The sequence below is a fragment of the Pelophylax lessonae genome, assembly GCF_965119305.1.
Source record: "Pelophylax lessonae genome assembly, chromosome: 3".
NCBI classification, from domain to species: Eukaryota; Metazoa; Chordata; class Amphibia; order Anura; family Ranidae; genus Pelophylax; species Pelophylax lessonae.
In genome coordinates this window covers 626,239,778-626,260,541 of record NC_138770.1, presented here as the reverse complement: position 1 = coordinate 626,260,541, position 20,764 = coordinate 626,239,778, and the positions used below count along the sequence as shown (strand labels likewise).

Below are 20,764 nucleotides of genomic sequence, written 5' to 3'. Positions count from 1 at the left end.
CAATAATAGGGACAGGGGGCATCCCTGCCTAGTTCTATTGTGTATGCTAAAGTAGTCAGAAAGTGTACCATTGACTTTGACCCTAGCCCTAGGTTCGGCGTAAAGGGCCAGGACCCATCCCAACATACAGTCGCCTAGCCCCAAATGCCTGCAGTACCTCTGTCATATAGATCCAATTTACCCTGTCAAAAGCCTTTTTGGCATCCATTGACAAAACTACATTGGTGTCTGATTCGGCCCGTGTTGCGACCAGTGGAGAACATGTAAGGCCCAAATAGTGTTGTCTTTTGCTTCAGGACCCACTAAAAAACCTGTCTGGTTTGGTTGACCAATGTCGCAATGTGGTCCTGGAGGCATACAGCCAAAACTTTTGCCAATAGTTTGGTGCTGGAATTTAACAGGGAAATAAGTCTATAGTTTGCGCAGCACCATGGGTCTTTCTCCGGTTCCGGCAAAACCGTTACACATGCTAGCAGAGCTTCAGGTGGTAAAGGGTTTAAGCTAATAATAGCATTAAAGTAGCTACAGAGGGGAGTGGCCAGTGTGGGAAGGAAGTTTTTAATAATATGTATTTGTAAAGCCATCGGGACCCAGGCTTTTGCCCAGTTGGTAGACTAGCCACAGCTTTGCTCAGTTCCTCAATGGAGATTGGCCTGCTCCAGTTCTTCTAGAACCTGGGGGGGTAGGGTCGGTAATTCAGAATTTTTAAGGTAGGTTTGGATACTATAGGCAAAAAATGGTTCCTCTCCCCCTGAAGAGGGAGGGTGGGTTGGGGTATTGTATAGGGAAGCGTAAAATTGATGAAACTCAACTGCTATAGAGTTGGTATCTACTATTTGGCTGTCATTGACAAACAGGCTATGGACATGACAATCAACTGAATTTACCACAGGTGGCCTCCAATCAAGTTACTGTATTAAGGGCTCTTTCACACGGGCGGTCCGATAAGATCCGCCTGTCAGTTTTTTAGGTGGATCTGATTGGATGCCCCATTCAACCCTATGGAGAAGCGGATGTCAGCGGTGACATGTCCGCTGACACCCACTGCCATCCGCATCTGATCCTGTCCGTGAAATCCGGATGGATGGAAACCCTATTTTCCATCCGTCCTGGGGATCAGATCGGATGGGAACGGTGGTCCGCTCTCATCCGATTCCCCATAGACTGCATAGACTGTAAGCGGAGATGCAGATGCGGACCAAACATCTCAAGGATAATCAATGTAAACAGGATGCACCTTAGCTCAATTTTGAGTGTCATGGCAAGGGCTCAGAATACTTATGTACACGTGATTTTTTTTTTTTTTTTTCCTTTTTTGTGTTTTTAATGAATTTGCAGAGATTTCAAACAAACTTCTTTCATGTTGTCATTATGGGGTATGGTTTGCAAAATTTTGAGGAAAATAATGCTTTTAATTCATTTTGGAATAAGGCTGTAACATAACAAAATGTAGAAAAAATTTAGCGGTGTAAATGCTGTATATGCTGTATATGGACATAGTGGAATCAATCAGCCATGACACTACAGGCACAACATGTGAGCCCATCAATATAAGGTAAGGAAGACAAAAACACAGGGAATAGAAGTACACTAATGCCTAGTTAAAGCGGAGTTCCTGCCTCAAATACCTTTTTTAACTAAAAATACCCCTATAATACTAATCCATCGCCCTTTACAGAATCGCTATTCTCATACTTACAAGGTGTACGGTATTGGATTTTAGTCAAAATCTTACTTTTAAAAACGCTGTCTGAGCGCGACCATCTTGGATGTGGGCATCTGAAGACGCAGTGTAATCTGCTGTGTCCTTCTTCCTGATTCCAGGGAGTGTTCTGGGAGTTCTTCCTGATTCCAGCCTCCTGGGAGTGATGACAAATAGCTCCCAGGATGCAATGCAAAGGTGGAAGTGATGTCAGTGGCCGTGGCCACAGAGGGGGGAGAAGGAGGAAGTACAATCAAAAATGCCCTGAAAATAAGGTAAGGGACCCCCAAAAAAAATTGAAAATGCCGAATTGTTGATCAGCCTAGCGAGCACTCCAGGAATCACTAAAGTTGCAAAATAGGCCGGAACTCCACTTTAACAACAAAAACAATTGAATGTGTGCAATGCCTTCAGGGAAGTTTGTCAAAAACTGGAAAATGTGTCCATGAAAGGGGATGCTGTACTGTGCTGATTTCATATACTGGTACTATCTAAACGTATACATTTCTATTTGATCTTTTTAAACAGTGGATGAGTATATTGCAATCGCAAAAGAAAAGCACGGCTACAACGTGGAACAGGTATGTCTGTAATTGTGTTTGCTATATTAATTTGTAAGTATTTTGTGTTTATTTTTGTGTTTGGTTTGCAGCTTTCTGTGATGTGATGAGCCGCCTTATATTGGTTAAAGTCCAACTCCAAGGAGATGTGAAAGCTTTACATTCATTAAAAAACATCATTAAATGTATTTTTGAAATACAACCAGCGTAAGTACCTGAATCTGACCTGGAATCAGCCTCTTGAAGTCCCTGTATTACACTCAAGTGTGAGAGGATGAAGCAGCACAAGGAGCCAATCAGTTCATGTGCTGACAAGAAACCTACTGATAGGTGGAGAAAGCAGAGTGACACGGGAATAAGCTCATCACTTTGCTGCTTCTCCTTCATTGTTTAGTCATTGGCTGGGGGAGGGTCCATGGTAGCCTCAGAGGAACTGGGTTGCATTGTGCTTGCCGTCTCTCAACCTTGAAGACTGATGAATACATCTAGTGGCGGAAGGGACAACTCTGAATTTAAGATGAGTATTGCCACAAGAGCTTCCTTTTTTTTTTTTTTTAGTTCATCTTTTTAATGGGCTATTAATATTTTAACTTCTTGGCTAAATGTTTGCTTTAAAGTAGAAAATTTGCTTCTCCTTTCCTTTGATTCTCTCTGCTTACATTTTCCAGTAAGTTGCTTTATGAATATTTGTTTTTTTGTGTTTTTCTAAGCACTGTGTGAATTCCCCGTAGCAGTGATGTCATCCCACCAGCGTCCAAAGCTCCCTTCCTTGTCGAGGTGAAGAGTCCTGTTCGCCAGCCGCAGAGAGAAGAGGGGGATGAGGCGGAGCTTTGTGGTCACATGACCACTTAAAAAAAAAAAAAAACTAGTATTTATAAGGAATATCTTTTTTGGAAAATGGTAGCAGTGAGGATCAGATGAAATGAAGCTTGAGTGTTAACGATGTCTTGGTTTAGTGTGAGTAACAGAAGATTTAAAACTGAAATCACTGCATTTGAGAATGGCAGTTAGATTAGGGAGACACCATACAGCTAAGCTGGCTTTTTCCAAAAGCAATGTAGTTAAAATGTTGTAATGGTAATCTGTTATGTGGCCATGATCTACTGTTCTTACAAGATTTCTCTTTTAATACCTGCATAGTTTGAACTAGGTGGCCTTAATTATTAAAGATTCTTTGTGTTTTCTGTAAAGGCACTCGGCATGCTGTTCTGGCACAAGCACAATATTGAGAAATCCCTTGCTGACCTACCCAACTTTACACCTTTCCCTGATGAATGGACAGTGGAAGACAAAGTTCTCTTTGAACAAGCATTCAGTTTCCACGGGAAGAGTTTCCATAGGATTCAACAAATGGTAAGACTTTGTAGTATGATCCTATGATGACTTCATATACTGAGACATAGCCTATAGTATACATAGTGGTAAACTAGTCTAAAAATATTTTCAGTACTGTATGTAGTATCACGGTATGTTTCTTCTCGGTTGAATTACCCCTTTACTTTAGCTTCCAGATAAAACCATAGCTAGCCTTGTGAAATACTACTATTCATGGAAAAAAACACGATCCCGGACAAGTTTAATGGACAGACAGGCACGGAAGTTGGCCAGTAAAAACAACAATGGAGAAAGGTATTGTCCACTGATTTTGTCAACTTTGATGTCTATAAATGAAGACCTTTGTCATTCCTCATAATTACCCTTCCTTTCTGCTGATCTTTATTTTGTTCATGCTGTAAGTATTATATTAATATATTAATAATTATATTAATACTATCAACATTTTTTATAATTTACTATTTATGCACTGTCACGATTGATTAAGGATTTTTATGGAATATTATTGAAACACTATTGAGGTAATTAAGGTATATATCTGGGTACTTGAACACAGATAATTATATTTATTTTTATTTTATATTGGAGTTAGTATATATATTTATTTATCTATACACTACACTATTTATATTTTTATTCAAATAGATTTTTATTCTGCGCAACACTGTTTTATATTTTAGCTCACTTGCACTTTTTTATGAGAAGTGAAGTGTCTGCGGCATTTTAAAAATCTGTCATAAAGAGATTGCTCGCAGGAATCTCTATTTCTTTAACTTTGGACTATTGGTTCCCAATCACCAAGTCTTATGCACTTTAAAACCAGCTTGTACAGAGTATTTTGGCGGGGCCCTGGTCCCACACTTCCAGCACCATCCTAGTTAGTTCTTTGATCGGATATTATGCAGCCAGAATTGAGGGTGATTGTGGTACAAACAGAGGCTATTAGTGACAACATCATTTTATTGGTGAATGGTTTTTGGGTCTCCTTTAAAGCAGAGCTTCACCCTCCTTAACAACTATGTCCCATTTGATTGCTAGTACCTCTGTCATCTAAGTTTGAATATATATATATTTTTTAATATTTTAAAATTCCAACCACTTCCAGGCCAGTCTGCCTCAGAAATTTACGTCATCAAGGATGTCTTGTCGACTCCTGGGATATCTGTGTTTATAATCCCAGGAGTCAATGGGCATCCTCTTTCTTGGACAACATGCCCTTACACTTCCGGTTTCCCTGTTGTGAACAGGTTACCACAACAGGGAACTTCCACCAACACTGCTAACAATAATGTTCGACACACACTGTCTTCACTGAGCAGGAGCAAGAACAGGAAGTGCATGCTGGGTAGCCAGCTGCAAGAAAACCAGGTATTGTATGGGTGCGGACTTCAGATGCCCAGACAAGTAATGGCCGTCGCTAGAATTTCGTGACCACAAGATCTTACAGCATTTTGGCAAGTAAAAACTGCACAGACATAAAACACCGTAGCCATATTAGATGAGGGACTTGTTAAGCGTCCCAATTAAGTTTTTATTAAAATTTTTGATCGACGACTGTAGTTCCTCCAATGTGCAGATTTGTATTGTATTATATTTGCAATAAATATTTTTGTACATATACTGCAATGCCAATATGTTAATTATGTACATTAAAGGAAACCTACACAAAGGATATGGAGTATGTTGTTGAGGAGAAATTATCTACAAGCTATCCAATACCTAGGATTGGGCGAACAGTGTTTTTATGGATATTTGTGTTTTACATGTTTGCATGATATTTTCAGGAAACTACCTGTTGGAGTAGCGCCAGAACTCTTTCTTTGAGTATGTTGTTGACCTGTCCTGTAAATGCTAGTTGCCTGGTTGTTATGCTGGTCCAGTGGTTTTAGTAGTTTGAGCTATGCTCAAGTCAGAGACTAAGAGCATAGTGCTGCCATAGACAATTCATATTCCTAGTAGGTAACAAGAACAGTACAACTTTCCTTTGAACTGATTGTTTTTAGATATGCATTCCAAATACTATACAATGACTGCATGTTCCTGAAAAGTGAAATACATATATATGAACCTATCAAAGGACTGGTAATGCACCTTGGGCATTTGCCTAGCCTCTCCTGAATCCTTTTTCTCCTGGCAGGAGAAAAGCAGTGTAAAAACGCACCTAGGAGAGTCAAGCATTTGGATATTCATTAATTCCATTGGCCAGAATATTTATGAATGAACACTCAAGTGCTAAATGTGCCTGGCACACTCTCTTCCTGAACTGTGATTGATGTTTTTTTTTTTTTTCTGCCTCTAAACACCTGTAAACGCCTATGTATGCGTGGACACCTAGACTAACCTGGAGGGATGTTTAAAAGTAGAAAAATAAAATTTCTCTAGCGCTCATCGACAGACGTAGTCCTCGGTGATACACCACCTTCGGGTTATGTTACCTCCGCAGGAGCAGGACTAGACAGGAAATTAAAAAGCTCTGGCCACACCCTAGGGGCAGTCCCAGAGGGTATATCCTCTCTCTCTCTGCCTCAGCAAATCAGTTATTTTCTGTCTAGTTAGGAGTAAGGACCTAGATACCTTGCTGGGATCTTAGGTCCTGGCAAGAATTTTTTTCTAAAAGGATTTTTGGACAGCTTTTTTTCTCCAGTGTTCCTGTGAGATCTTCAAGCAAGAAAGCTGAACTGGGCGACGGGCTGGATGTTGAGATCCGGTGGTCACCCCAGTTCAGCCTACGAGCGCGTGCAGGCCATAGCTCCGCGCTGGGTCGGCCGCGACAAAGTCCCATTAAAAGGACTGAACCCGCGAGTTAAACGTCTCGCTGAAACGCCAAAGACCATGAGTCACGGCGTCCGTATCGGTCGACAGCCCTCCCGCCCCGGTGGAGAGGGGTACTGTCAGGAGTTGGTGCCCGCCTGGTTCCGGTATGGTGAGTAGTATGTTCCCCCTTTTTCCCTGACGGGTTTTGTGGTGAACGCGGGCCCCTCTCTGTATGGTAAGAAAGAGTTTCTTTCTATCCTATAACATGTCACAAATCCTCCTACTTTGAGTGTGATTTTATGTGTACAAAAAGCCAGGAGGCTTGGTTTGGGAGCTAACAATCTATTGTATACATGTTTTTTAAAAATGTAATCTGTGGCATTCTGGGAATCTTATGGGTTAAGTATAAGCTACCTACCAGTCAGAAGCCATGGACATGTAGACTGCCTTCCAAGTCAGATCTCCAGCTAATAGCAGGCCTCCCGAATGGCCATGCGGTCCGCCAGGGCCGGTACCGCCAACCACGCCATATCCCCATGCAGAGAGAGTGTTGTGTGCCTGCAGCACACCGCTAGTCAGCACAGGCCGCCGCCATTTTTTTTTTTGCTGGATCGCACGAGCCGCCATTTTGGCGTAGCCTCGTGTCTCCAGCATGGGGGCGGCCATGTTTTAGGTGATTCTACACCTCGTGGAGCTTGGGGGAGGCGCCGGAAGGCGTGCAGAGGGGCGGAGCCGCCTCCTTTCTTCCTGGGCAGCCAGCCAAAAGACTTCCTGTTTGTCTAAGACAGCGCTGTAAGCTGTTGCAGTTCAACTCTGAACATCAAGTGGTGAGCCTGGGGGTCTATCTCTCTCTCTCTCGATCGATAGGGATCCCTAGCAGGTAACACTAAGGGGTTTTTTTTTGTGGCGCTGAGGGTCAAAAAAAAAAAAGTTTTTTCTTTACTTTGAATTATATCATCCAGGAAGTAACTGGAGTTATTATGGACCCTGCCACACATATTCCCCCACCTGTTTCCCTCGAGGGGGCCTCGGGACCCGCCGGTGTACAGAGTATAGAGTCATTTACAGCAATGTTGGAGTCTATGGTGGCTCGGGTGGAGGCGGCCTGTCAGGGACGGGGGTCAAGGAAGCGACCCCCGCCTACCCCTATACTATCTGACACCTCTGACTCTGATTCAGAGATGGTCACTGCAGTTGCAGGTTCCTCTGCAAGGGCTGTTATCCCAGGTAAAGCCCCCTCAGACAGTGAGGAGGACGCTTCTTCTCCTGCTATAATTCAGGAAGAAGCATTGGTGGACGCACTAGTTGTGGCAGTGCAAGAAACCTTAAAACTTGAGGCTTTACCGGCAGAGGCAACTGAAACAGAGAGGCCTTTTGGGACTAATAAGCCCATCAAGACGGCGAAGGCTTTTCCTGTACCTAAATGTTTTGGAAATCAGATTAAAGGAGAATGGGAACATTCTAAACGTACCTTTACTATTTCCAAGCGTATTGCTAGACGCTATCCGTTTGAGGAATCCATCATTAAGAAATGGACGGTACCACCAGTCGTGGATCCGCCTATTTCCAGGCTGAATAAAGCCACGGTTATTCCAGTGGAGGACACTTCGTCCTTTAAGGATCCGGTGGATCGAAAGATAGAAGCGGAGTCCCGCACTATCTTTTCTCTGATAGGGTCAGCATTTAGACCAGTAATTGTTATTGGTCTAGTTTCCCAGACACTTACAGAATGGGCGAAAATGGTACGCCAAGATCTTAGGGGAAAAGATATTCCCCAGGAGACATCTGATTTGATAGAACAGATCATACAAGGGCTACGGTTTATCTGTGACGCAGCCTTGGACACTACTCCCTTGTTAGGGCATGCATCTAAGTTAGCAGTGATCCTCAGACGTGTGCTGTGGTTAAAATGCTGGTCAGCTGACCTAGGTTCCAAAAAGACTTTGACCAATCTCCCTTTCCAGGGGAATCGTCTATTTGGAGCCAACCTAGATGAAATCATTAAGGATGCCACCGGGGGCAAGAGTACTTTTTTGCCACAGGCTGCAAAAGCTAAGGAACCTCGCAACAAGCGAGGACCTTTCTTTACCGCCCATAAAGGGCGCCCGGCTGGTACTTCCGGGAAAGGCAAGACTCCTCCAGGAGGGTTCAAGAAGGGCTGGTCGGACAAGCAGAGGACCAACCCAGCCAAACCCGAAGTAAAGGAGTACACAGCCTGAAGGTGCGCCCCCACCCAATTTCAGGGTGGGGGGACGTTTTCACCGGTATTCAGGACATTAGATCGAGCATCAACCACTACTACCGGTGCGATTCTTCCCTTCCAACATTTAAGTACAGGAAGCGGTAGTTACCGTTCCCTGTATAGATCTTTTCCTTTACCTTTTCCTAAGATTAGTCCCGATACCTCACAGGAATCGGATCTGATTGACCAGATAGGCCAAGTAGCCTCTAGTCGGGTGACTTCGGTCCCTGAGGTTCAACCAGAAAAGATCACCTTTCCTGATAACTATCAGGTATCTGATAAATGTGTGGGAACAGAAAACGACCAGACTTTCTCGGATGGTCGGGGCCAGATAGCTCTAGGGACGCCTGGTTCAGATCCAATCAGCGCCAGTGGTCCTAGAAATTCTAGGCTGGCCTCTTCAAGCCGGCCTGGCCGACTTGGACATGTTAGTCGCAGACGTTCCGTGGGAACTTCGTCTCAGGGAGTGTCTGTAGTCTCAAGGACCTATTTACCTTCGTGCTTTACAGTCGCTGGTTTTAATGGCCTGGCCATTGAGACCCAAGTACTGAAGGACAGAGGTTTGTCTACTTCAGTCATTCCTACCCTTATTAAAGCAAGGAAAGCGACTTCCAGCAAAGTCTATTATCACACATGGAAGACTTATATTGCGTGGTGCGAATCTTTAGGATTTCCTCCACGTACCTATTCGGTGTCTCGAATATTGGCCTTTTTGCAACAAGGGGTTGAGCAGAAGCTAGCCTTGAGCACCATCAAGGGTCAAGTTTCAGCATTAGCAATCTTCTTTCAGAAACCTTTAGCTACCAAATCCTTGGTGCGGAATTTCATCCAGGGGGTGCGGCACCTGGCTCCTCCAGTCCGCGCGCCCTTACCGCCCTGGGATCTTAATTTGGTTTTGTCGGTTCTACAGAAACCTCCCTTTGAAAACATCAGGGAGATTCCCTTGCTTACTTTATCCCAGAAGGTGGTCTTCTTGGTGGCTATTACTTCTGCTCGCAGGGTGTCAGAACTGGCTGCATTATCATGCCAGTCCCCATACCTAGTGATTCATAGGGATAAGGTAGTACTTCATCCTAAGCCATCTTTTCTTCCTAAGGTGGTTTCAGATTTTCATCTGAATGAAGATATTGTACTACCTTCCTTGTGTCCTCAGCCCAAGCATCATCGGGAACATGCGTTGCATTCCTTGGATGTGGTTCGGGCAATCAGGGTATACCTGAAAGCTACGGAATCATTCCGTAAGACGGATTCACTTTTTGTGATCACGGATGGCCCCAGAAAGGGTTTGCCTGCATCTGCCGCGACCATTGCCAAATGGATTAGACAAACGGTGGTACAGGCTTATTCTATTAAGGGTCAGAGTCCTCCGTTCCCTGTTAGGGCGCACTCCACTCGAGCGCTCAGTACTTCCTGGGCCTTTCGCCATCAGGCGTCAGTGGTCCAGGTATGTAAGGCGGCCACTTGGTCGTCGGTACATACCTTTACTAAATTCTATAAAATTGATGTGACGGCATCGGCGGATGCCTCATTTGGCCGCAAGGTTTTGCAGGCCGCAATTTGAGGAGACCGGTGGTCTACCTCGAGGGTTTTTTTTCTGTTTGAAAATTTTTTTGTTGAGTCTCATCATTAAGGATGAGCATTGTAAACTTCTAGTTGGCACCGGTTGGGCCTTCTAGATTGGGATTTGATTTCCATTTTCCCACCCCTCAGTTGTGATACTGCTCTGGGACGTCCCGAAGGTGGTGTATCACCGAGGACTACGTCTGTCGATGAGCGCTAGAGAAAAATGGATTTTTGTAAAATCTTACCGTAAAATCCTTTTCTCTTAGCTCATCGACAGACGTAGTCCCCGCCCCTCTGTTTTGGAGTTGGGTTGGGTTAAATTCTCTAAGCACTGCTTTTTCACATAACTGATTTGCTGAGGCAGAGAGAGAGAGGATATACCCTCTGGGACTGCCCCTAGGGTGTGGCCAGAGCTTTTTAATTTCCTGTCTAGTCCTGCTCCTGCGGAGGTAACATAACCCGAAGGTGGTGTATCACCGAGGACTACGTCTGTCGATGAGCTAAGAGAAAAGGATTTTACGGTAAGATTTTACAAAAATCCATTTATCAAACGCCCTTTAAGGCTGCATTTGCTCCTGAGCTTTGTGTTTTGAGCGTTTTTTTTTTTTAGAGCCTTTGTATGCTCATTTTTGGGGGTTTATGTACAGCGTTTTTAAAGCGTTTTTTAACGTTGGTGTTTTTTACTGGACCAATGGAGAAAAATATCATCTGTTTCATCGTTTGTTGCTATGTTTTTAACCTTTTTTCATCCGCTTTTATTTGTTTATTATTTATTTATTCCTTTATTCCTTTTTTTTTGTAAGAGGTTAGGGTTTAATCTGGTTAGGGGTTTATTAATAGTTATTTACTGATTATTTTTTTGTTTTATTAGGTTGGGGTTAAGGATTAATGTTAGGGGTAATATTAGGTTTAAGGGTTGGGATAAGTGTTTTTTTTTTTTATTTTATTATTATTTACTTATTTTGATTTAGTTATTGCTAATTAAGCGTTTCCATGCATTTCTGTCAAATGCAAAAAGCTTCAAAAACACCCCAATCTGCCTGATTCGGGCTACAAATTCTCCAATACTCTAATACAAATACTCCAGAACTTTTTTGAGCTTCAGGCGTTTGGCTTCAGGCAACTTGTAATCAATGTAGAGACGTGAAGCATCGTCATAGAGAATAATTGATTTTTTTTTTCTCCTCCAGCATTTTGGAGCTTCAAGCTTTAAGCTACAAAATGCTGAGGTGTGAATGGGGCCTTAAGCAGTGTTTTTGACGCCTAGTGTGCATGAGGCCATAGACTGTGAATCAACATCATCCGAAGCACTGATAATTTACCATTCATTTAGCTAAATCGATAGATCTAAAGCTGAACCAAGAATATGTGGTTTCACCTGACTGTCTGTGCATTGTGGTGAAGGTTAGTGGATCATAAGATTGGCTGAACAGTATTACAAATTCCAGGGCTGGTAAAGCCTTTCTTTCACATATATCCATTTCAACTGTGTATTTAGCTGTTTGCCTGGAGTTCTGATTTAAACCATCACTGCCCCAGGTTGTATCATGGTTTTATGAATCATGCCTAGATAAAAAATGAACCAAAGTAAAACTATATGTTTATACTCAGTGATGAAGATGTGGAGCCTGCAAGTCCTAAGGATCCAAATGATAGCGATTATGATCCTAAAAAAGAAACCAAGAAAGAGGTAAGTAAATTGAATATAACCCCCCCCCCCCCCTTTTCAGGAAATATTGATGATTTCCCTCAGTATACTGCATAAATATATACTGTATATGACAATTATTATTATTATTATTTTAGTTTTACAATATTGGAATCTCTATCAGGTTTATATTACTATCTATCTTTCCACTGGAAAGAACCGCTCTCTCTATTTGTCTTAGTGACCATTTGTCTCTGTGACAGAAAGTGATGAGAAATCTAAAATTTTGCAGTTGTCACCCAGAACAAGAGGTCGGAGAAATCTTCCTTAGGGACACCTGTTTAAAGAGACCGCCGTCTAAGAGGGGATATACCCTCACTTTTGTTAGATTTTCTCTTATCCTGTTGCATCTCCTGGACAGGAAGTACATTTTTAAAAAAGCCAACTTCAGCAAGTTGTGACATTAATTGGGACCAGATGTTCTACAAAGAAGACAGCGGAGAAATGGGAGTGCTTCAAGGGTATGTTAAAAAAAAATAGCATTGGCCATTGCATTCTATTGGATAACAAAAGTTAACCCCTTCACACTTAAGGGTAAAACAAATCTAAATGCCTAAGTCCAATTTTGCAACTTTGACATGTGTTAGTAAAACTGTACATATCATCACACCTACTTTGTGCATCCAGGTGGATTATACCTTGTTTTTTTTTTTTCAGTACAAATTAGGCTTTCATTTGGTGGTAAACGGTGATGGATATCTCCTGATTTTGTTTTTATTATCAAAGAAAAACTGGTCCAAAATAGTAAAAACAATCTTTTTTTTTAAATTTAGCTGTATATTTCTTGCTACTACCATAACCTTCCACCAAAGAACAACCCAAAATAAAATCTCCTGCTCCTGACGATTGCAGTGATCCCACATATCTGTATGTTAGTTGTTGTTTGTACCCGTAGTATAGCCCAGAAACAAAGTGCGCATTTTGCCTTTTTTCTTTTTTTTCCTACCTAAAACACTGACACTAACTGATACTAATTTAAAAGAAAAGGAAATAAAAACATTTTCAAATAATACTGAACCTGACCTTTGACCCAAACACTAACCCTGGCACAGACCTAGATCAATCCTTGATCTAGGTATTTTAAAATTGTTATTTTTTTTTAGTTATTATTATTAATTAATTAAATTCTATTATTTAAAAAAAAATTCTCTCTTTGCAAGGACAGAGAAAGATACAATGTATTCTTCTCATCCATTCACAGAGATCGAAAACATAGGGTGAGTTTCACAGTGACTGATTACTGTGATAGCCAATCAGAAGCTATCACAGCAATTGGATGACACGGAATCTAACATTTCAGGTCCCGATTGTTGGAACGGGACCTGGAGCTTTCGGTGAGACCCAGGTCTCTGTGCTGGGAGTGCGAGATATGCAAATATGCGTCCCCCACAGAAAAAAGCCCAGTGGAGTGTGTGTGTGTATATATGTGTGTGTGTATATGTATATATGTGTGTATATATATATATATATATATATATATATATATACAGTGGGGATCGAAAGTTTGGGCACCCCAGGTAAAAATTTGTATTAATGTGCATAAAGAAGTCAAGGAAAGATGGAAAAATCTCCAAAAGGCATCAAATTACAGATTAGACATTCTTATAATATGTCAACAAAAGTTAGATTTTATTTCCATCATTGACACTTTCAAAATTACAGAAAACAAAAAAATGGCGTCTGCAAAAGTTTGGGCACCCTGCAGAATTTATAACATGCACTGCCCCCTTTGCAAGGCTGAGACCTGCCAGTGTCATGGATTGTTCTCAATCATCGTCTGGGAAGACCAGGTGATGTCAATTTCAAAAGTTTTAAATGCCCAGACTCATCAGACCTGCCCCAACAATCCGCACCATGGGATCTTCTAAGCAGTTGTCTAGAAAACTGAAACTGAAAATAGTTGACGCTCACAAAGCTGGAGAAGGCTATAAGAAGATAGCAAAGCGTTTTTAGATGTCAATATCCTCTGTTTGGAATGTAATTAAGAAATGGCAGTGATCAGGAACAGTGGAAGTTAAAGCAAGATCCGGAAGACCAAGAAAAAGATCAGAAAGAACAGCTTGCAGGATTGTGAGAAAAACAATTCAAAACCCACGTTTGACTGCACGATCCCTCCAGAAAGATCTGGCAGACATTGGAGTTGTGGTACACTATTCCACTATAAAGAGATACTTGTACAAATATGGTCTTCATGGAAGAGTCATCAGAAGAAAACCTCTTCTATGTCCTCACCACAAAAATCAGCGTTTGAACTTCGCAAATGAACATATAGACAAGCCTGATGCATTTTGAAAACAAGTTCTGTGGACCGATGAGGTTAAAATTGAACTTTTTGGCGGGAATGAGCAAAGGTACGTTTGGAGAAGAAGGGGCACAGGATTTAATGAAAAGAACCTCTGTCCAACTGTTAAGCATGGGAGTGGATCAATCATGCTTTGGGGTTGTATTGCAGCCAGTGGCACAGGGAACATCTCACGAGTAGAAGGAAAAATGGATTCAATAACATTTCAGCAAATTTTGGATGGTAACTTGATGCCATCTGTGAAAAAGCTGAAGTTAAAGAGAGGATGGCTTCTACAAATGGATAATGATCCTAAACACACCTCGAAATCCACGGGGGATTACATCAAGAGGTGTAAACTGAAGGTTTTGCCATGGCCTTCACAATCTCCTGACCTCAACATAATTGAAAATCTATGGATAGACCTTAAAAGAGCAGTGCGTGACAGACAGCCCAGAAATCTCAAAGAACTGGAAGACTTTTGTAAGGAAGAATGGGCAAAGATACCTCAAACAAGAATTGAAAGAGTCTTGGCTGGCTACAAAAAGCATTTACAAGCTGTGATACTTGCCAAAGGGGGCAGTACAAGATATTAACTGTGCAGAGTGCACTAACTTTTGCAGTCGCCATTTTTTGGTTTTCCGTTATTTTGAAAGTGTAAATGATGGAAATAAAATCTAACTTTTGTTGACATATTATAAAAATGTCTAATCTGTAATTTTATGTCTTTTGGAGATTTTTCAATCTCTCCTTGGCTTCTTTATGAACATTAATACAAATTTTTACCTTGTGCCCAAAATTTCGATCCCCACTGTGTGTATATATATATATATATATATATATATATATATATATATACCTTTCCTTTTTATTCTCAGGAATGTGAGGAGGTTTTTTTTTTGCTGCATGCTTTCCTTCCACAGCTCCAAAAAACAAACCTCCCTCCCCCATTTTAGTGACTCTATTTATAGCAGAGACCACCCACAGGATATGTTCATTCCTTTTGACTACTCACAGGTCATTTTGTGAGTGATGTCAGCAAGACAAGGTTGCACTTCCCCCAAAACCACATGTTCAATTGGATATGTGGCAACCATCTTTACACACAACGTCAAAGCTCACTAAACCACCTGTGGGTGAGCGATATTATTACAAATGTATAGGAACATTTGTCATGAATCAATTAAAAAATATCCACAATTGATACAATCCACCTGTTGATCCCATACATAGGTAATAATTACAATTCATAAATTTCTACTTCTCGTAGGGGCCTAGTTTTCTTCAATGCTTTATTCCCTATAGACATCATGCACATCACCCAATTCATAGTTACAAAAATATGCCTACAACATGCACAAGCTAATTATCTTCAAAGAAGCATGTACAATGTGTATGCAATAAATATCCTAAACAGTTACTCAAAGATGGAATCAAAATAGAATCTTCATAGTTCTTTGCTCAGAGTCTTAACTGCTTACCAGGTCTAAAGCAGACATGTTGTTCATTTTGTGTTCAAAAAACAACTCTCCTTTGTCTGAACACATGCTTGTTTCAGAAGTCCTAAACACCACCTCCCTATACTTCTTGTTCCTCTGTTTAGCTCCTAAACCAATCTGACTGGTTTATTTTCATATCAAGTGTGGGGGGGGGGGGGGACCTAGCTTTTTAACGCAGAAACTAACTTGCAAAAACATTTGCTATAAAATCATCAAATATTTATAGCAACACACCACCCCTCATGTTTGACACTGCTTTGGGACGTTCAAATGGTTAAGAAGATCAGGAGCTGTGTCCGTCAACGAACGAAAGAGAAAATGGGATTTTTAACTTAACCGTAAAAATCCATTTCTCTGATGTTCTTTGACAGACACAGAACCCACCCCTCTATGGAGTTGTATTACTTCTGACACTGCTTGTAACAAATCTGAGTATCTATAGCAGAGAGAGGGAGTATACATCCTGGGACTGCCCATAGGTGTAGTCAAGTTCTTTTTCTGCCTAGTGCTCTATTCCTGTATGGGGCAGTATAACCCAATGGTTAAGAAGATCGGGAGCTGTGTCCATCAATGAATATCAGAGAAATGGATTTTACGTTGACACAAAAATCCAATTTTTCTCAACAAAAGCGTAGTTACTCTTTTTATAAAGCAAATAAAAAAAAAATGGCCTTCAAAAATACAAAAACGGAAGAGATGGCTTTGCCATTTAATGGTTACTAGGAATGTAATAGAAGTGCAATCAGAGCAGCTAAAAAAAGCTTATTGTTAGCAGAAAGCAAGAAAAAGATGAAAAGGGTCTATAAATACCTTAATGCTAAAAGATGACTACAGAACAAGTAGATCCCATTAAGGATGAATTCAGGGACTTTGTTCTCAAATGATATGGATAAGGCTAATGCGGTAAATACATTTTTTTTTTCTTCAGTATATACACGGGAAAATGAAGGATTTTTTGGAAAGAATAGTAATGCAAGGGAAGTATCCTTGTGGTTATCAGAAATCCGGGTTCAAAGCATACTTGGAAAGCTAAAAAAAAAAGCATCAGCAGGGCCTGATGGCTTACACCCATAAGTCCTCGGGGAGTTTAGCTTGGTGAAAGCCAAATTACCCTCAGTGTTTACTTTTGGTCTTGCTGTGACTAAACTGCGGTGAATCGGACATTGCCTGGTGTGCCTGGAAGTGACTCTCGAACCACTTTCCAACTGGTTCTGGCTTAAGTTAGCTGATTGTGTTCCAAGTCTAGAGTGAAGTATTATGCGCATGCCAGGAAGCGAGGAAACATTTGACAGCTGCTGTTTCTGCTACAAGAGCCTTGTGTAATTTTGATCCCAAATCTGTTCCTTCTGCCTGCCCCCTGTAGTACCTTTTGGGTGCTCAGCCTCTAGTCCTTGAGTATCTGCAGTTTCATGCTTGTGCTTTCTTACCTCTTTGCTGCAGTGCTTTCTCTTCTTTGATTCCTTTCACATGTGTGGTTTGGCTGTGCTCACCTATGGGGGTCGCCTGCTATTCTGTGGGCTTTTATTTCCTTCCCTTCCTGGCCCGCCTCCTAGTTTTCTTGCCTATATAAGACATTCTCAGTGTAACCCACATTGCCTGAGCAACTTCACAGTTCTCTGAGCTCCCGGTCACTTGTTACTTGTGTATCCTGTGCCTGACTACCTGTGTACGGACTTTTACCATCTGTTCTTGTTCGCTGCCCGCCCTGACCTCGACTTGCCTCCTGGATTTCCTGTTGCTTGTATTTGCGAGTGGTCTCCAAATTTTCAGCTGGGCATTCCTAGGGAGCCGCAACCTGGTTCGAGCTTGCTGCAAGTCCATCACCACAATCGAGGCCCCTGGTAAAGAAGCAGGCTGGGGCTTAGGCTCTGCGCCCTGGGGAAACCCAGACTTGGCGATCTATAAGGGCTTACTGCCACAGACGCTTGACATTGAGCATTCTCTACCAGTTGCTCAAGATCCATGAGTACTTGGAAAATAGTCTCCTGCCATAAATCTGTTGTTTTGTATTTGCTGCTGCCATAAGTCTAGCTACAGAGGGGAAAGGTCTAGCTGTGCCAGGTGCCCCCGCCACGCAGTCTACTAATATATCATGTCTGCCTGCAGTGCCCTTTGTGGTCCTGATTTACTCCCCTCTCAGAGGAAGTGTTTACTACAGTCTTACATAGCTTTATGTTAAAGATTGCCCAGCTTATCTCTGACCCTTCCCCTGCAGATTCAATACCTGATCTGCCTGTGACCTTGGCTGCCTCTGAGCCTTGGTTTGTTAAAACTTTGTCCGCTACCGAATTGCTCAAGTCGCTGACTGAGTAGCAGTCATCTGCTAGTACTCCAAAGTTAAAAGCCAATGTTTCAACACTTATTGCATCACACCCTGAAAGTGGAAGAGGAGCATGACACTTCTACCTGTACTGTGTATGACACTGGGACCTGCAGGGCCCTAAACGTCTGCACACCCTTTTTATTGGTTGTTTCTGTATGAAGATTGGAAGCACTTTGATATGTTTTAACTTCTGCCACTAAGTGGACTGTTCCTGCTGTGCATACGGTGATCTCTCACCTTAACAAGGCAGTTACCATTTCAAGTAAAGATGTCCCTTCACTTAAGGACCCTACTGATAAGTGTCTGGAAGCCCATTTTAGGGCCATGCTCTCTGCATGGCCTCTGCACGGCCTTCGAGGGGCAGCATTTCTTTGGGTCTATGTTGGATCTTATTAAGTATGCAATCTATTTACCACCATTCTTCTTGGTCGCTGGCTTAACCAGCAGAGTGTTGAAACCTAAATTCTAAGGGATAGGGGCATTTCTGAAGGTGTCATCCCTTGCATTCTCAGGGCTATAAAGTTTTCTTCACACAAAATTGGACATGAAAGACTTGGTGTTAGTCTAGAGCCTTTCACCCTACTGTTGTCACCTTGGCTTCTCAATCTCTGATCAAGACTTTTGTGCAAAAGATCTCCCATGTGACTCCCCCTGTCAAATCTCCTCTGCCTCATAAGCCCCCATTAGGCAGCTTTTTCTCTGCTCTGACTCAAATGGTAATGTTTCCTTTTTCCAGGGTTTTAACTGGCAATTTTATCCTGCAGGGAATCCCTTTTTTTAGTTATACATAGGGGGAAGTTTGTTTTGAGGCATAGATCTTCTTTACCACGGTGGCCTTTGCATTTCACCTGAATCAACCTTCTCTCTTTGTGTCTAGCTCCAGTTCACCAGAAGGAGATTTCTCTCCAACTGTCTAGATGTGGTTTGGGCTGTTTCATTACACAAGGCAGGTTCTCTTTTTGCCATTCTGGATGGTTCTCAGGGTGCCCAGATTTCTAGTTTCACCATTTCTAGGTGAAACAGACAGACCACTATGCAGGTTTATGATCTCAAGGATCAGGTTCCCCCGTTCCAGTCAAGCTTGCTCCACCATGACTGAGAATGCTTCTTAGGCATTTCAGTATGCATCCTCTGTTTCTCAGGCTTCTAAGGCTGCCCTCTGGTCTTCAGTTCACACATTTTTTACCCGGTAGACCTTTATGTGTACCCTGATGCCAGCTTTGTGTTTAAAGACCTTCAGACAGTTATTAGAGCTGCAGGCAGTCCCGAGTTTCTGTTGGTACTTTGGACCTGTTAGCTATCATTTGCTTTGTTGCCCACCCCTCTGTTGGACTACTTTTAGATATTCTGAAAGTTTAAGAATTCCTCCTTTAATTTGCAAGAACGTTTTGTACTACCCATAGAGTCAATTGAGGGCCACAAACAGGGGTGCTGGTATTTGGTACTACAAGGGTTATACCCTGGGCTGGCCTACATTTCTTTTTCCTTTTTAATTTGAGTTTGAATGAATATTTATGTAATTACAGAATGTTTCACATAGCAATTAGGTCTGGACCCCGTCTCCCTAATCTCAGGGACAAATTTCTGGAAAGCATTACCCCCCTATATGTAGGAAACAATAAATAAAGACAATTATTATATCTGGAGCGAGCTGTCGTTATTATCCCCATTTCATTTCCTGGAGGGAGAGTCTAGGTACCAGCTGAAGTTGTAGCTCAGTGGAGACTTTATGGCATGACTGGCCTCTGTGTCGGTAACTTGCAACCAAAAGAGAGAATGGGAATTAAAAAAGCAGTCCCCTGTATAAACCTGAATTTGTTCTTAATAGGACAGAGTGGGTGGGAGAGTTGGGTAGAGAAAGAGAGGGAGGTGGGTTGTGGCAGAGTCCCATGAGGTTTGATACATAAGAGATGCTTTTCCAATAGTGAGTCCAGGTATGCCCCAACCTGCAGGAGTTTATATTTTGGGTTGGGATATGTACAGTATTTCACAAAAGTGAGTACACCCCTCACATTTATGTAACTATTTTATTATTTCTTTTCATGTGACAACACTGAAGAAATTACACTTTTTCTACAATGTAAAGTAGTGAGTGTACAGCTTGTATAACAGTGTAAATTTGCTGTCCCCTCAAAATAACTCAACATACAGCCATTCATTTCTAAACTGCTGGCAACAAAAGTGAGTACACCCCTAAGTGAAGATGTCCTAATTGGGCCCTAAGTGTCAATATTTTGTGTGGCCACTCTTGAGCATGGAGTTCACCGGAGCTTCACAGGTTGCCACTGGAGTCCTCATCCACTCATCCATGATGACATCACGGAGCTGGTGGATGTTAGAGACCTTGCACTTCTCCACCTTCCGTTTGAGGATACTCAATAGGGTTTAGGTCTGGAGACATACTTGGCCAGTCCATCACCTTTACCCTCAGCTTCTTTAGCAAGGCAGTGGTCATCTTGGAGGTGTGTTTGGGGTCGTTATAATGTTACAGTACGTGTTGGCATTCATGGTTCCCTCAATAAACTGTAGCTCCCCAGTGCCGGTAGCTCTCATGCAACCACTTGTCTTTGTACTCCTTACCTGGTTGCCGCCACACTCGCCTGACACCATCTGAACCAAATATATTTATCTTATCAGACCACAGGAGATTAATTCAGTAATCCATGTCCTTAGTTTGCTTGTATTCAGCAAGCTGTTTTCACACATTCTTGTGCATCATCTTTAGAAGAGGCTTCCTTCTGGGATGACAGCCATGCAGACCAATTTGATGCAGTGTGCGGCATATAGTCTGAGCACT

General features: G+C 42.0%; 1 protein-coding gene across 2 annotated transcripts in view; it reads left to right on the top strand.

Moving 5' to 3' along the window:
• Positions 1–20,764, top strand: part of RCOR3 (REST corepressor 3) — a 113,835-nt gene that overhangs the window by 34,879 nt on the left and 58,192 nt on the right. The window contains exons 4-7 of one of the 2 annotated variants that reach the window (XM_082249766.1): positions 2,231–2,283; positions 3,454–3,615; positions 3,767–3,891; positions 11,768–11,846. In XM_082249766.1, the coding sequence (XP_082105892.1) occupies positions 2,231–2,283; positions 3,454–3,615; positions 3,767–3,891; positions 11,768–11,846 (419 nt within the window). The other variant, XM_082249767.1, reaches the window with a different exon arrangement.